This window comes from Triturus cristatus, chromosome 4_1 (assembly GCF_964204655.1).
Source record: "Triturus cristatus chromosome 4_1, aTriCri1.1, whole genome shotgun sequence".
NCBI lineage: Eukaryota > Metazoa > Chordata > Amphibia > Caudata > Salamandridae > Triturus > Triturus cristatus.
Window position 1 is genome coordinate 753,624,599 of NC_140585.1, and position 22,079 is coordinate 753,646,677.

Below are 22,079 nucleotides of genomic sequence, written 5' to 3' on the forward strand. Positions count from 1 at the left end.
TAACACTTTTCGCCCTAAGTGGGATGGGTATGCCCAGACGTGGGTCCCTTGCTCACTGTGCCACTGGATTCAAGCTAGTCTGGCTGAAGAAGGGTGACATACCCTGAAACCGGTCCCAGGATGCTTGTTTCCGGTCCAGGGAGGACATGGCCTGGCAGTTCGGTCTGGACTGTTCCCATGGGGCACAGGGTCAAGACTGATTTGCAGATGGCTGGGTCCAAACTGGGGTGGCATAGTGGGCAAAAAAACAATGAATTTAACGCAGATCTTTTGACTGGGGGGGAATGTTTGCATTGTCAGCATTCCGTCCATCATTTGTTTGCTGTAACACTCATGGAATTTGCGGCAAGAGAAACCCTTAAATTGGAACCTTCTAGCACATCAGCAGAATAAATTAATTCAGAAGGTAAAGGGAGTCAATCACATGAGTCCAGGTCCACAAAAGGGGAAAACCTATTAGGAACAGAGCTATAGACCTGCTGGTGGGGGGTGGGCAGAGTTCTTAGGCCATATGTATTAAAACTATTTATCGCAGAGGGTTTATAGAAAAAGCCCAAAGGGACTGTGTAAATGAGCGACTATGATGGATAGACTAGTAAGCACCCTAAAAGATCGCTAACCGACCATTGATTGTCAAAATTGAGAATGACACAGTTGTTATCGATCTCTTTTGTGTCAGACCCAATCCAAGGAGTCCAACGGGCCATGATCAGGTGATTTTGGACAAAAATGCCTATGTTTGAGGCTTGGGACAGCCACTGCCGAGCTTTAGCCATTAATTGCGTCGTTGATTCACTTTGATTGTCTCAAAGAAGAGGGACATTAACTAATATTAATACAAAGGGGCAAGCTGCAGGGGTAGATTCATGTATTGATGGGTGTTCTTTAGTGATGAAAAAGGTAGAGGGGGCTTGAATTCAGACTTACTCCTAGAAATATGCTCCTTTACAACATTATTTGAGAAACTATGTCTTATTGTAATTCCTGTAACTAACAGTACTTGGCGGGCCATGGTATGGCGTGGTACCAACAATCTTACTTTTGCAGCTCTAACACAGTGGGTGAATATTAAAGTGACATGATTTACAGAGTGTAACTGGGTTATCGGAGACATCAGATGCAGAGTTAATGTTAGCAGGAACACAATTCGCACCCCCCAAAGAATGGTGTGATGCCCTACTACAGAGCTTTCCAAACTGTGTGTCCAGACACAGTACTGTGTCGCCTGCAAATGGTGGGTGTGTCGCGGGATGACACTGGTATTAACGGGCACTTAGCACATAACTGCTGCTAATTAAGAGCCATTCCTTTGAAAGCTTTGTTCTCACTATGCCTCATCTATTGCATAACATCTCCCAGTAAATGGTCTTTTAAAGACCTGCAAAGTACTCTGGTGCGGCTGTGTGTGTGCCTGGGGGGCGACAGAGTGAGGGGGGGGCGACAGAGTGAGGGAGACAGAGTGAGGGAGACAGAGTGAGGGAGACAGAGTGAGGGAGACAGAGTGAGGGAGACAGAGTGAGGGAGACAGAGTGAGGGAGACAGAGTGAGGGAGACAGAGTGAGGGAGACAGAGTGAGGGAGACAGAGTGAGGGAGACAGAGTGAGGGAGACAGAGTGAGGGAGACAGAGTGAGGGAGACAGAGTGAGGGAGACAGAGTGAGGGAGACAGAGTGAGGGAGACAGAGTGAGGGAGACAGAGTGAGAGAGACAGAGAGGGGGAGGGAGAGGGAGGAGGGCGACAGAGGATGGAGGGCGACAGAGGATGGAGGGAGACAGATGGAGAGAGACAGATGGAGGAAGACAGACAAGAGGAAGACAGACAAGAGGAAGACAGGAAGACAGACAAGAGGAAGACAGACAAGAGGAAGACAGACAAGAGGAAGACAGACAGAGGGAGGGGGGAGGGAGACCGAGATAGAGGGAGGGAGATAGAGAGAAAGGGAGACAGACAGAGGGAGGGCAATCTCCCTTTCCAGAACTGTTTTTGCCTTGGCTAAAATGATATCCAAAGATGTAGTAGTTACCTCTGTAGGAGCGGCAGTAGCCTTTTTTTTGCCCATGTTGAGCCCAGCAAAGTTGACATTAGGGGGGCCGCCTAGCCTCCTTTGAGCTCCGACGGGCGTGGACGGGCCCACGCTTGGCCTGGGCTTCGCCGGAGTGCGTCGCTGGATTGTGGTGCCCTTTAAAGCGCTGTTCTCCTGTAGGGGCTGATTGGAGTTGAAGACTCCCCGGCAGCAATCAAGCATATCCCCCACACAACAGGCACCAGTAAACAGACAGGGTGAGCTGGCGACTATGCTGGCTGCTGGATTGCGGTGCGCTTTAATGCGCTGTTCTCCAGTAGGGGCTGATGGAAGTTGAAGTCTCCCCGGCGACAAGTCCAAGTGCATCAGAAATCTGGCAAAAAGTTTGTGTGAGGGGGTTACGGCAACAGAAACCCAGCCTCCTACACACCTCAGTTGTAAAAGACTAGAAAATGCTCTCTTCCGCCCTTGTAATCCATGTATTTTATGTAGTACAGTAAATGTGTAGAGTACAACTTTCTATGTAAGAACTACATGTAGCACAAAGACTCATGTTGAAACCTCTGAAAAAACAGAAACACCCTGCTCATGCATCACCAGTAAGTTCTTTAAAACCTCTTGTGCTATATACAATCCTATTTGGGTTAATGAATGTGGATCACTGTCAACAGTACATAGGTATACAAGTTACTAGAAGAAGTGAGAATCTTACTCCTAGGGCCAGATTCCTTTAAGCTCAGTGTAGGAAGAAATTAAACAGAAAAATAATAGGCAGGACTAGGCAATTTGATAAGCCTCTGAGATAGGGCAAAAGTGTATGACCAAGCAAACACTCAGCACAGACTCTTGTATCTTGTATGTGCAAAGCACTGCTTAAAAAAAGTGTGTGGGCTTGACCAAGTTGCTGTCTTCAACATTTATTTTTGGTTAGCTTTGTAGCAACAGGAGAAAAGTATGTGGTTTCAAATTCACAAATAATAATAATCATTTGGCAGATAAAATACAGATACTTTTCTGAGGGGAAAACCCCTGTACAGAGCAAAAACTATTGATTTAGGTCACAAAGAGGAATGGATATTTCTGAATTCACATCTTCAGCTGGAATTCTCTTCACACGTAACAATAAGCCTCATTTTCAAGTTTGACAAATGCCAATGTTATTAAAACACCTAAATTATGAAGAGAACATTTTAGCTTGTAACTGAGGTGTTTGGGGAAGAAGTTAAGAAAGGACAGAGGATATATCTATTGGTTTAGGTTTGATGGCAGAAAGTACTTTCAGTAATGAGAACACATTTTGCATGCCTGATACAGTCACAATGCAAACATACCTGGCCACTTGATTTCCACTCCCAATATTTTTTAAGCTACTGGTGTCTAAAAAATAATTCTTGTTCCTACTTAAACTAACAAAATATTGAGGCTAAGTTAGAATATGCCTTTATAATTTAAGTCACTGGTTTGGGGAAAACATAAAAGATGAGATCATTTATTAAGCTGTAGCATTGGGAAACTAAAGTATGAGAAATGGGTTAAAAAAGTAAAAATAAGGTTTTTTAAAAAGCAATTTTTTAAAAAGGAATAAAGTACAAGATCTTTTGAAAAATTACAATGCCCTCGTATCCCCATAAATAAAACTTACCTGAATGGAATGCAGACTTCTCCAAGTGTTCATAAAATATCTTCCAGAAAACCTTGTTTTCCATTCCATTTGCATGAGAACTAAAATAATATTGAAATGATTACACTGCAAAGTAAAGTCAGAATGCTATTTGTAACAGAAATATCTTTTGGCAGCACCAATGCTGAGAACACACAATGCCTGCTTGCTTGTTGAACAGAGATAGACGTAGTTAGTTAGTTACCTTCAGTAACAATGTATCTGGTAGAGACGATTCTAGCCGCAGGTTCCTTAACGTAGAATTATCCCCAGGCGTGAGACTGGACCCGGAAAACATTCTTGGCCCCAGCATCTCTGCGCGCCGGGGGGCGGTACCACGCGACTCCGCCTGGACGTCGTCCGCGGGTGGGACATCAGCAAGGTCACATAAGCCCCACCCCGGCGTGCTGACATCAGTTTTCTTAAGGGAACTTTTCCGCGCAACGCGGAGCCATCACAAACAAAATTGTGGAAAGTATGGGAACAGTGTGCGAAAAACCAGTGAAACAGAAAAGAGAGAAACGAAAGGTGAGGAACAGCACCAGTTGCAAAAGTGCCAAGCACTAAGGCACAAAAGACCATAGTGATGAAAGCCATAGCAGCGAAAAAGCAGAGCACCGCTCTGAGGAACACCATTGCAAGCTAAGGCGACATCCTCCCAGGAGGCAGAAGCATGTGAAAAAGGGCACAGCAGGGGGGGGGGGGGGGGAGAAGAGAGAGAGAGAAAAAGAGAGAGAGAGAAAGAAAGAGAGAGAGAAAGAAAGAGAGAGAGAAAGAAAGAGAGAGAGAAAGAAAGAGAGAGAGAGAAAGAAAGAGAGAGGGAGAGAAAGAAAGAGAGAGGGAAAGAAAGAGAGAGAGAGAGAAAGAAAGAGAGAGAAGAAAGAGAGAAAGAAAGAGAGAGAAAGAAAGAGAAAGAAAGAGAGAAAGAAAAAGAGAGAAAGAAAGAGAGAGAAAGAAAGAGAGAAAGAAAGAGAGAGAGAGAGAAAAAGAGAGAGAGAGAGAGAGGGAGAGAGAAAGAGAAAGAGCGAGAGAAAGAGAAAGAGAAAGAGAGAAAGAGAGAAAGAGAGAGAGAGAGAGAGAGAGAGAGATAGAGAGAGACTGCAACCACCATCCACAACAGTGAAGGGCAACAAGCCCGGAACAAAGGAGGACCAGCAATTCACCCCAAGACGACACCACCAAGGAGGTCCGTATCCCCTGAAAGGAGCGAAGAGGCCGATGTACAGGCAAAAAAAAACAACTCAGAGGACTGCAAGGAAGCAGAAACCCCAAGCAAGTAAAACGTAGAATAGTAAAAGCAGGCCCCTACACCGGAGAAAAGGCAGGGTGAAGCGATGCAGAAGCACACATGAACAAACCGACCATGTATCATAAGGGAAGGGGTGGAACAATCAAGCAGAACCAAGTATCCCGTCCGAGCAGAAGCGAAGCGGACACCCACAGGAGACCAGCCACCCGGAGGGAGGTGAGTCCAGAAAACCACAGGAAAGGTCCTCGCAGAACAGGGAGGAAGGGTGGGCCGCGAAGGAATCTGCGGCTAGAATCGTCTCTACCAGATACATCGTTACCAAAGGTAAGTAACTATCATCTGATAGAGATTACTAGCCGCAGATTCCTTAACGTAGAATAGATACCCAAGCCATACCCAAAGGGGAGGAGGGCCTGCGAGAGAACATCCCCAGCAGGATGAAACACAGGGCCCCAGCAAGGCGAATGGAAGACCAGGAGACCCCAAGCCCATTCAAGGTACAACGGCCACAAACCCTCATAGGGACAGACAGGAGCACCCAGGAGGAAAGAACGACCCCAACTCCAGGGAGAGGAGGTAGAACTGGAGGCAGAGTCTGCCATAGAAAAACACACAGCGACAGAGGACAGCCGAAAGGGCATCAGCCGCAAGGAAGCAGGCAAGGCAGGAACGGCTCCACATCCAAGGAAAGCAGGCATAGGAAGAAAGGCACAGGTGTGCAAAGCCCCAGCAGAACAAGAGGCAAGGGCACAAGGGAGCACAACAAGGGCCACGGGGGTGGACCAGCACAAGCAGGCGTGCACAGCCGGCAGCGGACAGCACCATGGAGCAGTGCACCCAGAACAAGCCAGGCGCGGGCAGAGGCCAGGAAAATGCAGATCAAGCCCCAGAGGAGGAGCATTCAATAGACACACACTGACCCATGAAGACAAATGGGACCAGTCATAAGAGCAAAAGGGGGAGACACGGAGGACGGACCAAGCCGTCAACCAGAACACAGGAAAGCCGGGAGAAACCCAGCCCCCCTGAAACGCCGGACAGGAAGGCGGAAACGCCACAACACAACACCACAGACAGCATGCCAAACTGTCAAGCAATGGCGGGAACAGCGAGAATGATAGAAGCCGGGGCAGCGCAAGCTGCGCCCGGACAAGATACAAGAGACAGCAGCGGCAGACCATGATGCCAAGAAAGACCGGGAACCCGAAAAAGGGGCGACCATACCTTCCCAGCGCAGGACAGAGCTATGCAATAGCTACAAGTACCCAACATAGGGTATGATACGTCCCACTAAAACATGGGAACGCCTCTTAGGGGAAAAATACCCCGCAACTGAGGACCAGAACATAAAGGCAGGGTATGATACATCCCAAGAAAACATGGGAACACCGCCTAGGAAAAAAATTCCGCAGCAGAGGACAGAACAAAAAGGACCTGCAGATAGAACGACAGACGGCTTGACAATCAGCCAATCAAAAAACACACCAAAGGCCCAACCTGAGGACACATTTGGGTGGACCACAACTAAAGAACCACAAAATCCGAAGGGGCTGTACCAACAGCACAAAGGGGTCAATTTAAGGACTCGAAGCCAAGTTACGGTGGAGGAGGCGGAGAACGGAGCCCCGCAAGGAGCCGCTGAATGGCAGCATCCGCATGGGTGTTAAACAAAAGCACCCCATCAAAGGGCAGGTCAACGAGACGCTCCCTGGCATTCTCAGGGAAAACGCTATCCCTCAGCCAAGCATGGCGACGGAGAGCTACTGAACTTGCCATTGTGCGGCCGAGAGCATCAGAAACATCCAGGGCCGAACGACGAATAAAAGCGGCCAGCTCCCAGCCATCCATCACATGGCGTCGCAGATCATCGTAGACACCTTCCGGAGAGGCAGAAGACAGAAGGGTCTCCATGGAATCCCACAAGCTGGAAGTAGCCCTGGCCAACACACAAAGCGTGTTGAGCGCTCGCAAAGCAGCACTAGAAGAAGTGAAGAGGTTCCGCCCCGAGGAATCTAACCATCAGGCCTCCCGTGACGGAGGAACACCACCAAAGGTAAGGAAGGAAAAGCAGTCTGCAGAAGAGGGCCCTGAGTAGAAGGCTGGAACGAAAGGCAGACTGGGTCGTGCGGAGCGGGATGGTGGCGGTGGAGGAGCGACAGGGGCACCGGATTCCCCGTGTCAGGACGCCCCCAGGCCCTCAGAAGAGAATTATGGAGCGAAGCTTTGAAGGGAAGAAGCAGCTCCTGTCCACCAGAGCCCTGATGGAGAACCTCCAGCAAATGGTCCGTAGGAAATGGGGTGGCAGGGTCGCCCATGTGCAAAATGCCAGCAGCTGTGGAAATGGCCCGGGCAAAGGCCGCACACGCCTCCGTAGGGCGTCATGGGCGGGGGAGCAATTCCTCCGTGGGCGATGGCTGTAAACTAAGCCGGCCATCCCCGAATCTAGCTGGAGGAAGAAATGGCCAGCCCCGGAATGGTGGAAGATTGACGGACAAGTGGGCGACCTGAGGTGCCTCTGGGGAAGGCTGTGGCCGCAGGGACAGCAAGGAGCCCTCCTTGGAAGACGCCGGGGAAAAGGCCACGACGCGGCGGCCCGTCTCCGGGGAAGAAGAGACAAAAAGTTGACGAACCTCCAGGGAGGAGGGGGCCTCCGGAGACGAAGCGACGACCCGACAACGGCACGGCGCCGTGGAGTCCGCCACAGGTGCCGGCGTGAGGTCGACCGGCGCCGGAGGGGACGCCGGGACGACCTCGTCCACCACTTGCACCCTAGGAGAATGGAGCGGGGCCGGCTCCGGGTCAGCAAAAGAATGGCACCGAAAAGGCGCCGTCTCGACCTCCGACGAAGCAGCCGCCTGCGTGGAGAGACGAGAGGGACCCGGAGACACACCCCTGCCCAGAAGACCGAGGACGACTCGGGGGCGAGCCGCGAGTCCCGGCGACCTCCCGCGACACCACAGGGACCTCCTCGGGGGTTTGCGGCGAGGAAGAGGCGCTGTGGGCCGAAGAGGGGAACCCCGTAGGGCCACACCCCGACAACACCACACCTCCACAGCCTGAAGCCGAACCCGCACGTGGCAAGGGATCCGCGGACGTCCCAGGAAGAGGAGGAAGAGGGGCCAAGGAAGCCTGCAGAGCCGCAGCATAGGCTTCCATTTGGGCCCTAGTCGCCCCAGTGCCAGGAAACGGCGGGTAGGGTGGCGACGAATGAGGCGGCATGTGCCGCGGAGACCAGGCCTCTGAGACAAGCTAAAAGACTTACCGATGGGCGAGCGACACCCTACGGGCCTAGGTGACGGGCGATGCCGGAAGCAGCAATTCTTGGACCCTTCCACGGGGACGACCCAGCACTGGACAACCGGGTTGAGAAGAGCTTCATCCGGCGCTCCCGCCGGGACTTAAGTTTCAGATGCTGGCAAGCGTCGCAGTCCGTGGAATCATGGTGCTCGCCCAAACACCACATACAAATAGGATGAGGGTCCGTCACCGACATCTGACGCGTGCAAGACGAGCACGCCTTAAAGCCCGAAGGCATTCGCACACTGTCCCCCCACGCAAAAGCATGAAAAAAAGGCCTGAAAACAGGACAGGGACACGATAAGGATCCGTGTTGCACGCGGAAAAGAAGGAAACTGATGTCAGTGCGCCAGGGTGGGGCTTATGTGACCTCACGGACGTCAGGGCTGAGTCGCATGGTACTGCCCCCTAGCGTGCAGAGATGCTGGGGCAAAGGTGGTTTTCCGGGTCCAGTCTCACGTCTGGGGATCATTCTACGTTAAGGAATCTGCAGCTAGTAGTCTCTATCAGATACACCAAATTAAGCCTCAGTACCTCAAGTATGTGATTTCAAACACTGTGGCAAAAGCTTACAAGCATTATCGGCAGTCCACTGATTTTTGCAGTTCATGAACTGCAAAAATCAGTGATGCCCAAGCTTCCACAACATCACCCAAACCAATGGTATCCAGGGCAGTCGTAGCCACAACTGAGCATGATGTAATTTTCAAACATCCTTTAATGGGCTCGATGGAGCATATGAAAAAATGCAGCTTAGGCCTCGATTGCGAGTGTCCTATGAATTCAGATGAGCCTGTTAACTGGAGCTACTGGGCCCTTCGGAATTGAGAGCCAAGGATTATCACACAGATTATCTGCAGAAAGCAAGCTGAAATCTCAGTGTGAAACTCAAGGGAAAATATGCAAGAATCAGTGAGATAAGACCAAACCCCACATTATTCCCCCAAAAGTTGAAATCAAGGTTATTTTCTCACACCTGGGATTAAAGGGATGCCCCGGCAAACGTAATTAGCAGAAATAGAAGGGATAATTCTACGGCACTCAAAATTGTGGCCTCAATGTCAGATTATTTCAGCTGGGCAAAAAGAACAATTTTTCTTTTCTTATTTCGATCCAAAACTAATAAAATCTCCAAGGATTTCACATCTAATTTCACCCAGATGATCATTCTGTCCAAATCATCTGTACAAAGTCCCGGTGGCTTATGTCAGAGACATTAATACACAATTATGCAACAATTCCACTAAATGTTTTCTACAGGTTCAAGGTTCATCTCAAAGAGATCAACTGCTGAGGCACGAAGCAGCATGTTTGTATTGTAAGCACTAAAGTAAGACCTTTATCAGTTAGAAAAGACATTTGCCCCACGCTGGTCAGCACATTATACTTTTTATTGAATGTAACTGTTCCTTGAAATAATAGAGGGTTATGCTACCAATCAGTGGCCCCAGAAATGCGAGCTTAAGTCTCATGTTTGTTCAATAGGTTGCAAGGTTAGCGAAAGGACTTGCTTTAACTATATAGTAAAGGAATCTGAGCCCCAAACAGTGCAACATTAAAAAGAAAGGCCCGTCCTTTCATTATTAAGAGTTATAATTTGTTAGCAACTGTGTATTCAGAGAACGGCATTTTCTGATGTGTCTAGTCAAAAAAACACAACTCTCCAGCTAGTTGTTTAAAATACAAAAGAACTTCAAGAAATAGTATTCATTATTTTGTAACATTTGCTACTTATAAATGAATATGTAAACACAGAGGGCACAATTTTCTTGTTTGTCCATACTCACGTTATAAGTTCTATAGCTGGATCCCAAAGAGGACTGAAATTAATGTATAGCATCGCAATTAAATATCGGAGTGGCACCTGTTATGAAAAATAAAAGGGTTGAACATAAGTTATTTTTTGCAAATGACACCTGAAAATTATTTCCAAATTCATAAGCTCATTGTGTGCTCATTTAGAAAACCAAGCCTTTATGACCAAGAAATTGTCTTCAAAACAATGAATGAACCCAAACTCTTTTGAACGTATTAAGTTCCACGTGTTTTGCTAAAACTCTACAGGAATCTCAGCCAGATCTTATGTTGACTTTCAATACCCAATTAGGCACAAAACGTTCTACCACACCAAATTGCTGAGTTCCCCCTTTTTCACTCAAATAGGCCATTATTATGGTCACTAAACTGGAGCAGTATAATGATTTGACTAAGATTTCACGAGAATGACCTGGACCTCACAGGAGTCCGAATACCAGTCACTCAATACTTCCACTGATATTGTCCCACAGTGGTTTTATTTTAGAACACAACGACATGACACGGCACAAATTCCAACTACCTATACTCAACCATTTAGATTCAACAATGTGCATGTTGTGTGTCAATTCAAAATGGCAGTGACCTTGCAATTCAAATGAAGAGGAAAATATTTGCATCAATATTTAGAAATGCTACTGACCCACATGACACACACTTTTCACAGACTTAAAATATACAAGAACAGTTGTCTCCATCAAAACTGAAGCCATCTTCTCGGAACTGTCAAGCTTTAGGCCCTAATTTCGAAAGGTTTACAAAGTTATCACGGACTGTTCACGCTTCCCTTGGAGATTTCAGGTGCCGACAGCAGCAGAAGTCTAAGGGGGCAACTGCAGCATAGAAAGGAATTACTGAAGGAATCGTACCTGCGACTACAGATTTCCCTAGCAATTCTTTATTGCTCAGGAGATTTTCAGGGTTCAACCTGTAATCCTGAATAATTCTGCACCCCCAGAGCTAACAGCATCCCTGGTATCTTTAACATAGGGAGAGGTGGGTTGAAACAAACATAAATTGAACCAGGGCACTCCATGTGAAGCTCTTAGAAAAAAGAAGAAAACACAAGAAAGCATTTTATAAAGTGGTGTCATTTCATCCATCACAAGAAGGCTTGCCTCCAACTTCACACAGTGATGGCTAACTGACACCCAAGAACCTCAACATAGATAACCTATTCATGGCTTTCTTTATGACTTAGCTGAGAACATCTGCTTGCTCATTTTAAATTCCCGCAAAAAGTGAGCAGTTGTAATGGAGATGTTGCTGGCCACGAGCCAATACCTAAAAGAGGGTCCTCTATCTCTTCTCTTTCTGCTTGTTTATGAAGTAATTAGTTGTGTTACAAGTTAAAATCAGCCTTGAGTTGCCTCAATGTATATGTATACCTAAAAAGATTTAGGATGTAACGAACTGCCATAGGTTTCAGCATTTTTATGTGCTACAATTCTCATGTTCGGGCAATGACTGTCTAATTTCAACGTTGCACAAGTGTGCCCCATTGATAGTGGGGGGGGGGGGGTTTCTGTTACTGTGAACTTGGTGAAACTGAACTCCTTTCACCAGGTTCTCAACCTTAGCTCAGTACAGGAATGACTGCCAGGCTACCACAATAACAAGAAGTTGTTGTCCTTGTACCCAGAATTCAGAATGTATTGGTTCTATAAGCTGCAGTGCTTTTTTTAATTTGGTCTTCTGTACTCTGAATATGCAAGAAGCCACTGGGACAAAGAGAGAAGACATCAAATGAGCTGTTGAATGAAGAGGAGCCTGGTCGGCCTACTTTGAAAGTAATGGGGATATAGAAAATGCAGCAAAGAAGTTTAACTGGCTCCAATGGGCTCAGGCTGCCATTCCTTACTTCGCAAAAACAAAAAATGGACAGCATGGTGCTTTTTCGATTTTAAATAGAAAAAAAGGTTCTGCAGGTACACCAAGAACCGGGAGAGCCTCTAACTCACTGGACAAACACCTCCGTAACCGAGCTCCCCTGCCTGGGCTCACATAAACAGACAGTCTCTGTGGTCCTGAGACCCTCAAGAACCGAGCCCCCCCCTTGAGTTCTGCCGGGCTGGTCCCCCACAACGCCTTTGCAGCCTTTTCTTACAGGTACGTTTCCCCATCGACTTTAGCATGTAGCATTCGAGGCTGCCACCACTTAATGCCTTAAGTGGTGCCCAGGTGCCTCGGCACCTAGACACCCTCGGACAGATAAACTTGAACTGTTGGTGCTTTCTTGGACCTTGACCCCTACTTACCTTAAGTCCAGAAGAACAGTCCTGTAAGTCGTCTGTAATTGTACCTATGCAGTAAATGATTCTCGCACAGGATAACATTACCGCATTTAAGGCGCATGCCTCAAATCTGACAACTGTCATTTTCTACTGTTTTTACTGTGAAATTTGACAATGTCTTAAGTACTTACCTAATTCCGATAATCTTGGTGCCTAAAATTATATTAAAATGTATGTTATTTTTTTTAATTGGTTTTGAGTTTTTGGAGTGTGTGTGTCTCATTTATTGACTCAAACACTACCCTCTAACAGGCCTAAACTGCTCGTACACAGTACCACAAAAGAGAGCATTTAGGATTATTAATTTAAGCCCTGTAAGCCATTAAGGGTTGTCCAGACTTTTTACATAGTGTAACTCAGTTTGGTACACTAGATAAAAAAACAGCTTCCTACAGCTGGCTTGGGGCCTGCCGTTTGAAGCCTACTTCCTGGGTGCACAGTTGCAATAGGTTGCCAGATGGCTGGTGAGTTTATTTATTTATATAGCGCCTGAATCACCCCTGCAGGGGTATCTCTGCGCTTGCGGACATATGAGAAGGTGCTGATACTATACGAGGCGTCTAGAACTGATTTCAGGGACTTTCTAAAATGAAGATGGCTCAATGTAAGAGAGAGCGAATTCCAGTTCCGTGGGGCAAGGTAAGGAAAGGCCTTCCCCCCCCCAGTCCTAGCCTTATTCATACGGGGAACTTTGAGAAGGGATTTGGAGCTGGATCGAAGGTCTTTAAGGGGAATGTATTGGCTAAGCTTCTCCGCAAGGTATGTTGGACCATTGCCATACACCGCCTTATGGACGATGCAGCAAACCTTGAATTTTATTCGTTTGCGCACTGGAAGCCAGTGGAGCTGCTGCAGCAGCGGACTCGAAGATGATCTATAGGGAACATTCAGTACCAGTCGCGCTGCTATGTTTTGAACTACCTGCAAGCATTCTAGCAAGGCCTCATTGGCCGAAATCAATAGAGCATTGCGTAGTCAAAACGACTCAAGACTAACGTCTGAATGAGAGTCTTCCGTGTATGGTCTGGGAGAAATGGAAATACTGTCTCAGCAGACTCAATACATGAAAGCATGAGCTTACCGTATGAGTCACCTGCTCCTTCATGTTCAGACTCTGCTCAATGCACACCCCTAGATTTTTTACTGATGCCTTCGAGGGAGGGGGAGCTCACCTGGCCACCACTCTGGTCCACAACATAGGAATTCTGGGACAGGGTTATGCCCACTCCCCAAAGGTATGGGGGCGTAGTGATCCTAAGGGTCAGTAGCCCATTGGCCACTATCCTACACTCCCATAAAGTCAGTATTTAGATAGGTCCCTGGCACCAGAGAAGCAGACCCTGATGACCTCCAAAGGAGGAGGACACTAAGAGCCACAAAAGCAGAGAAGATTGAAGAGATTTCAACTTGGCCCCAGCCCAGCTGACCTGAGTGTTGTTCTCCATCTCCTCTGCGCCAAAGGCGTCCCGTCAGCAGCTGTTGAGCCTCCAAAACCTTGGGAGGACTGCCTGCCTTCAATAAAGACCAAGAAATCCCATGAACAGCGGACCTGTTCAAAGAACTCCCAAAGAAGAGATCCTGAGGCATCCGGGACCGAAAAAACCAGACACCTGAAGCAACCACTGCACTCGTCGCCTCCTGCTTGAGTGAAATGGGCAAATGGTGCCAACAAGGTTCATCAGCCCCCCAGAGTGAGAGTTCGTGGGTTCACCTCTCCTGGACTACCTGAGGTCGCCAGCAGCCTCTGTACGTCGACCCCCTCGACCACGACTGCTCCGGTAAGAAAATCCCAATGCCCAAGGACATCCCTGCACCAGACACCCCTGGGCCTTGGAGAAGAGACCAAAGATGTCTCCTCGAACCGAAGAATCACAAGGCCTGAGCCCACTTGATGGTTCAGCCTGACTGGCTTCCTAGCTAGAGCCTGCAGTCACTTTCCGCAGTGACCGATCTCCATTAAAACCTATTGGGCACCCGACGTTTATTTGCACCTTGCACCCGGCCACCTTCATACCGCAGGTGGTGTACTGTTGGTGCTGTCTTGGACCTTGCCCTCCACTCACTTTAAATGCAGAAGTCAAAGTACTGTACCTGGTTTTCAAACTTGTTTGTGCTTCCATAAGATATCATTGCAGAACTCTGAAACTACACGGTGTCCACTTATTCCTTTTTTTTTTAAACAATTTAGAGATTTGAAAACTTACTTAACTGAATTATTTTTCTCTGCTGCCTACACCTACATAAAGATTCTTGCTATTTTTATAAATTGGTGTGGATCTCCTTGAGTCGTATTGTCACTTATAAATTATTGTGTGTATTTTGCAAATGTCTTGCACTACTCAGTGTTAAGCTGAAGGCTGCTCGACCACACTACCCCCTAATAGAGCACTTTGGAATTGCATAGCAAGCCCCTGTCTGCTAGTAAGGGAACCCCTGGACTCTTTACAGGTACAGCAGATAATTGATATATCACATAAAGAGCCAACTTCCTACAATCATCCACATCGCTACGTATCTACCAAAGTACTTTACAACTAGCTAAGTCTTTGCACACGTTCATGCCCCTACCCAAGTTGCAAACCCCAATCTGCTGGGTGTTTATCAGTTGCTGTCATATCTTCTGATTGCAATGCACTGATGTATGGGGTATACGGTCTTTCACTATTGGTAGTGACAATGAAGAAATTAAGAGTCGTGCACAGATCACTAAGCCTATAATTGTATTGCAGGCTCGGAGCTTATTTTTGTAACTCCCTAATCAAGAATTCTTATAGCATTGCTGTATTCATGTTTATAGGTAAACTTCACTAAGCAAATTTTACAAAAAAAAAAGAACATTGTTAGGGCATCCCATCACTAAGCAAATAATGGTCACAATGTGCAGAGAATATCCAACTAATGCCAGGGAAAGGCTATTGGTTCAAAGATGGCCACAATTGGTATCACACACAGTGTACTAATACAGTTCAGGGAAGGGACTTCGTGGATACATTTAAAGTTATACAGATTTCACAAATTGCAGGCCGAAAACATCACAGGTAGAGAGAGCTTGCTGGCTCATACATCAGTGCAAATGTGTATGTCCTTTGTAAGTTTCAGAAAGCACACAGACCAGGAACTCTGACAATAGTTGAGATAAATAATTAGGTTATTGATGTCTTATACATTGATAACAATCACTTGGTACTAAATGCTCAGCCGAAATAGTAATAAGTATATGAGAACTGATTAAAATGTTGACATGACATAAAAAGGTTATCAGTTCCTTCCCGAAGCTCAAGTAAATTCAGGGGACAGAATATGCCACATTAAGATGCTCTGACCAATAAGGCATGGCCTTCCAATAGTGTCTTACAAAGTCTGGGAAGCGGGAAAGAAGAGACCTCGATGAGAGGTATTAGATTGAACTATCATCAATAAATTTAGAGACTATGCTGAAAATGGAACACTGAATGAATCTGTGCATTGAAGATGACAGGAGCCCTAATGGGAAACCAATGCAGAGCTTTAAGGGCCTGAGTAGTCTGGCAAAATTGGGATGCAGCCAACACCAAGCAGCAGCTTCATGTTGAATGGACTAGAAGCAGTCGATCAGAGTTAATCTAATGTCTACATAGAAGCTGTTAAAGTAGTGCAGTCTGGAGCCACGGAGCACCGAAATAATGTCACGTGAGCTAGAATTAAAGAGAAAGAGGAGAATAAAAAAAACTTTTCTCAGATAGGGGGTACAGGAAAAAGTAACTGCCATGACGGGACTGTCTATCTGTAAGAAGATATGAAATTAACCCAAGCACTTTTCAACTGTATCTGACGGTGTGGTGCAAGGGCCAAAATAAAAGGCCAGAAGAAATGGGTGCCAGCAAATGGAAATGCAAACTGTTGATAAGAAGCTCTGTTTTGTCTGTGTTCAACATGAGCCAGTGGGTGCCAACACTTTGCCTTCTCTGAGTGCAACAAGAGGGCAATGTAAATGGAGAAGCTATAACTATCTAAATAATTAAGAGGCAGTCTATTTCGAGGTCCCTAAGGAGTCCCAGCCTCTGAAGCCCTGTAAATCCAACACCTGTGCCACCCAAGGGCCCTCCCTCTGAGGGAGGGGTGGGGTGGGGGGGGGGGGGGAGGGGGGAGGGGGGGGTCTCGAGTGGGAGTTTGCAGTCACATCCAGTCAATCTCAGTGCTGCTCTCCAGACCGGCACACCACCTGGGTCACCTCCAGTAGGAAGGCTGGAATGGAGGCCCCATATAGGAGGTCGCTACATAGTTCAAGTCCAGGAGGGAACATGCGCCCGGATATGCGGGGACTCACCATGCATCCATTCATTTATGGGCAGCATTTGGGCCGCCCAGTTATAGCGGACATCGGCCTTCGCGAGGCCGCGTCAAAGACTGAGTGAACGCACTTACCAAAAGCTACTCTTGGTGGTCTACCGGCCCAAATTAATCTACGCCCCATGGCTGCCAAGGCCTTGAACCAGTCCTGTGGTGGGGATAAAGCTAAAGAACATATAGGAGCCTCGGAAAGATGATCTTTTTTAAAAGGGCGATCCTGCCCATAAGATTAAGGGGGAGCTTGTCCCATCGAGTCATTCTCCTGAATCCTCCGCGTCAGAGGACCAAGGTTAAGGCTCCAGATGAGGCCCTGTTCCCTGGAAATATAAATCCCAAGATATTGGAAGCTAAGGCGTATCGGGAACCGGGGGTGCCAATGTTCGTCTTGGCTGTCTTTCCTCAGCACCAGGAAGGCCTTATCCCAGTTGAACTTCAGTCCATAGGGCACTAGGAGGGCTTCCAGGATTTAAAGGAACAGTGGCCTGTTTCAGCCGGTCTGGACAAGAAGAGTAATACTTCATCGGTGTTGAGGGCTATTGGGTCCTCCATCGCTAGTCCTCAATCCAATCCCCAGACCTGGGAATCACACTGGACCCAAGCCGCTAGGGGTTCTATGGCCAGGGCAAACTAGGAGAGCGGGGGGAGGAGGGCTGGGGACACAGCCCTGTCTGGTCCACCATCCGATGGGGAACATGTGATATAATATCCCATTAATACGAACCTGGGCCTGCGGACCAGCGTGTAGGATCTTAACGTATGCTCGGAAACTGGGCCCAAACCCTATCTCAGTGATAGTCTCCTCTAGGAAAGACCAATTGATTGACAGTGTTAAACGCCTTCTCGAAGTCTAGGAGTAGTAGGGCTGCCGATCCACCTAGTGCTTTAATGCAGTCCAGTGCCAGGTTCTCCGTACGAGATGTAATGTCTAGTGCTGCGGCGTGGGATAAAGCGACATTGGTCCAGGTGCGCTGGATGGGGGATGACCTGTAGTAGCCGGTTAGCTAGGACCTTTGCGTACAGTGTAACCTCTGTGTTAATGAGGGAAATGGGCCTGCACGACACACATTCACTGTAGTGACGACCCAGCTTGGAAAGGATGACATGCGTTGCCACATCCATATCAGGATTGGTATTCGCCTTGATGAATAAATCTAGAATGGGTGGGAGATTGTCTGGCTGGAGCTTGCAATAGTATTCTGTCGGGTAGCCATCTGACCTCTGTGTCTTCCCGGTATTCAGATCCGCAGGGATTTCCAATTTCCTCAAGTGTGATCACCTGCTCTAATTCTGTCGTATATGCCATTGTTAGTTGGATGCCATGCCAGCCAGCCTGCCTGAAGGTATAGTTAAGTCACCCCTCTAGCTGGCCTCGCAGCCCTAAGTCAGGGTGCACTATACCGTAGATGAGGGCATATCTGCATGAGTAGATATGCCCCTACAATATTGGGGTCTATCTCTTAATATTGTAAGTGCCAGTGAAGCCACAGAGAGTATATGGGCTGAAAACTCCACAACTCAAGTTCCACAGCACCATGATGGCTTTACTGAACACAGGAGTGTTTGGTACCAAACTACTAATCTCAATAAATCAAAACTGATGTGGCCTCTGACCAGCTGTAGGCAGCCAGCCACCACCAGCCATGTTTCTGTACCCTGGGGTAGAGAGCCACTGCTCTCTGGGACAAGAAACAATGCACATCCTGGGCAGAGGTGTCACTCCTACTCCCCCAGGATGGGCCAGTGTCTGGGGAAGCTTCAAAGAACTGCCGCCTTTGTAATGCAACCCCCAGACTCTGCTACTAGCAGCAGATGGCAGCTCCTGGTTTACACCCCAACCTTGGGCGGGAAACCAGCTGGAAAACTCAGGAGAATAGGAGGAGTGCCTACCTCTCAACTCCACCCCTAAAGTAGGGGAGGCAACGTGAATCACATGTTTCAGCCCCCCCCCCCCCCATTCTGAACATGGGTTGACACCTTCAATCAGGGCTAGGTCTATGCCCCCCGACAGGAGGATGGCATAATAAATACTGTAGTCAGCCCAGGAAAGGTGCCCATTGGCCCTACCTGCTACTCCTCTGAAACACCTCTAAATCTAGTATTTAGGTGGCTCCCCCAGACCTAGAAACCAGATTTGCAAGAACTTAAGAAGCAAGAAGACAACCCTACAGAGAAGACGATGACTGCCTTCGCCCAAACCCTACCGGCTTGTTACCAGCTTCTGCAAGCCTGCGACCTGTCTTACAGCCAGCGACCACTGAAAACCCTGGGAGGACTGCTGCCTTCGCAAAAGACTCCAATCTCCCATGGACGGCGTACCTGTCCAGAAGAAACCGACTCCAAGGGCTCCGGATCCAGCCCACTCTGCACCAGACCGCCACGCCTGGGTGGCTCACCTGTGCAGTGAAGTCTCCCCAGCGATTCTGATCTTGTGTCCTGCATTTGCTGACCTCTCCTGATCTCCACAGCGGTGCCTGCAGTATGAATCCAGAGGCTCCCCCCGACCGCGGCCGGCTAACGTAAGAAGACTTTGACAGGCACCCTGCATCCGAAGACCCTGGGCCTTTGTGAGCTGAAACAGTGCTGCTACAACCCCCTACATCTCTACTTATCTCTACTGTCGTTGGTCTCGCTCCTGCAACCTCAGGTGCAATGTCTGCAGCCTGTTTGCCAAAACCAGAATCTCCATTGAAAACCATTGGTCGCAAGCCGCTGAATTTGCACCCTGAACCCGCCACGCCTGTGCCCTTGGTGGTTTATGTTTAGTGCTGCTTTGTACCCCTCCCCGTGCTAACACCCCAAAGCTTGGCCTCTGCAACCGATTTACCTACCTGCAGGCTGTGTGGCTCCAGACACCCCCTGTCTCCATTGAAAAGCATGGAGCCGATCTCCGATTTTGACCTCTGCATCCGGCCGCCACTGGTGGTGCAGTTTTGGTCCTCACCTGACCCTTGCTGACTTTTGGGTCTGGAGACTTGAATTGTTGGTGCATGACTTGTTCACTGAGATATTGTTTTTCCCATAGGATAACATTGAACTGTGCTGAAAGATTTTGAAGTGTCGATTTTTCAAAGTGAAAAGTATTTTTATTGAAAAATGCACTTACCTTATTGTGAAGATCTTGGTCTTAGAATAAAATTAAAATAAAGTATAATTTTCTAAAATTTGTCTTTATCCCCTTCTTGAGTCGTGTGTCCATGATTGATCACTGTTGTGCAATACATGTCTTACACTCCTTTTGTTAGGTCTAAGGCTGTTCGCCTACACTACCACTAATAGATTTTACATTGAGCCTTGATCACTTTTTGGGAACCCCTGGACTCTCTGCACGGTATTACCATCTAGTGGCAATTTCATATACAGAGCCAGCCTCCTGCACCAATGGAGGAGCTTGCTCCATCTGTCCCCCCCACTCGTAAACCCTCTGCTTGGAGGCCATCCCACATTTCCAATATTCTTCCAGGCACACCCTGCACAGCGCTATTCTATCTATTGCTAACTGGCGTGAGTGCTTTTGAATCACCCCGTTCTCGTTTCGAGGCTTCTAGCTCTGAAATTCAGCTCACTTTTTTCCGTTCTATCCTGCTCGCATAGAGCACGAGATACTGCTCATTGAGGCCTTGTAGACCTCCCAGAGCTCCCCTGCCGAGTCTACCATGCCTTTATTTAATTCTAGGAAGGCTTTTAATTCAGCAGCCAGGCATTCCACAAACTATTTGTCAACTAGGAGTCTTGCATTGAGACGCCACGCCAGGTGGTCCAATATCCCGCGGGGAGTATATGCAACCCTGTGGTCTGCAACAGAACAGATGTCAGGAGAATCAGATAGTCTATGAGAGACAGCGAACCATGCGCCGTTGAACCAGGAGTGTATTCCTGTTTCCTAGGGTTCCATAGGCGCCAGGAGTCGCCGAGTCCTAATCCAGTTGACCATTCTGCGAAACCATTCCCCTGCCTCTGGGGTCCTCCCTGGTATCTGTGCCAGTACAGCTGTCCCATGGCATAATTGAAATCCTCCTCCACATTAGTCACCCCGAGAGGCATGGCAGCTATCAGGTCTCTGAGGGTTACCAGGGAAGATTGGTCTGTGGCAGGTGGGACATATCCACCCATTATATTGTACTAAGTGCCTTCAAGAGAGCTCTCCAGGATCTCATACCAGCCCTGATCATCCTGTGTAAATCGTATCACCACGAGGGGTAATGTCCGGTGTAGGATAGCCACACCGCGGGATCCAAAAGTGTATCCCACATGGTACACCCTATCATAGCCCTGTAGGTGAGTTTCCAGGAGAAGTAGGACCATAAGGTTGTGTCTTTGCTCAAACTGAAGTATAGCCCCACCCCCCCCTTAATACAATCTAACAGACCGTTAACATTCCAGGTCATGACCAAGTGTGTCCCCATGGCGGCAGTGGTGATGCACTATAATGGATCTCCATGTGAGTTATCAATTTCCCCCTTCAGATGAGCAACATAAGAGTCCGGCGCTGCAGAGCCAAGGAGCTAGACACACAGGTAAAACGGGGTTGTGTGATGCAACTGGTGTTGGCAAACAAATAATAAAATAAAACAAAGCAAACAATTGCAACATGAAAACAATTCCCCATCCCCGCCATGTAAAAGCATCTGTTAACCATCCCAAACTAAAATTTAGAACTAACTAGGGAGTTATGTATGGGGTGGACGAAACACCCCCCTACTTATTCCCGAGCAAAGTTGACTGACAGCGCTGTCATAGGATACAGTGGTGCTGGCGTGCAATAAAAAGTTTCAGTCCTTTGGATTCTGTGGGGACCTCTGCATCTGATTGCTCTCCTTGCCTCCGACATGATCGCTCCCGGTGCAGCTTTTCTTTCACCCTCTCGGGCCTGCGGCCCGTTGCCTTGGAGGGAGTGGCCAACTGCCACAGAGGCAGTCAATTGGTAGATAATGGCTGCTGTTCAGTGAGCCAGGCCTCTTCCGGCGAGACGAAGAACATTGTCTTGGAATCATGAATGACTTGGAGTCTGTCTGGATAGAGAAGCATATAGGAGACCTGCATATTGCACAGCTTGTGTTTCACCTGGAAATATGATTTGCGCCGTGTTTGGACAATTCGGGTGTAATCAAGGAAGATCATTATGCGTACCAACTGGAAAATCAAGTGCCCTTTTACTCTAGCGCCCCGTAGGACAGCCACCTGGTGCCTACAGTTCAGGAATCATGCTCTCAGCGGGAACAGTGCGGCCCTAGGCGGAGGCTTCAGGGATAGGGATTTGCGCTCAAGAACGAAACAAGAGAACAGACTTTCGGGTCTATCCATGCCCGGATCCATTCTTCCAGAAAGGTCTCTGGGGTCTAGCCCTCATCCCCTTCTGGGAATCCAATGAAGCAGAGGTTATTCCGGCAGGCATTATTTTCTGCGTCATCTACA

At 48.0% G+C, this 22,079-nt stretch overlaps 1 protein-coding gene across 1 annotated transcript in view; it reads right to left on the reverse strand.

The window, feature by feature from the left end:
* UTP20 (UTP20 small subunit processome component) overlaps positions 1-22,079 on the reverse strand; it is a 1,051,825-nt gene that overhangs the window by 765,111 nt on the left and 264,635 nt on the right. The window contains exons 19-20 of the mRNA XM_085653318.1: positions 10,017-10,093; positions 3,666-3,745 (exon numbers count right to left, since the gene is read on the reverse strand). Coding sequence (XP_085509444.1) covers positions 3,666-3,745; positions 10,017-10,093 — 157 coding nt within the window. The remainder of the gene's footprint in view (positions 1-3,665; positions 3,746-10,016; positions 10,094-22,079) is intronic.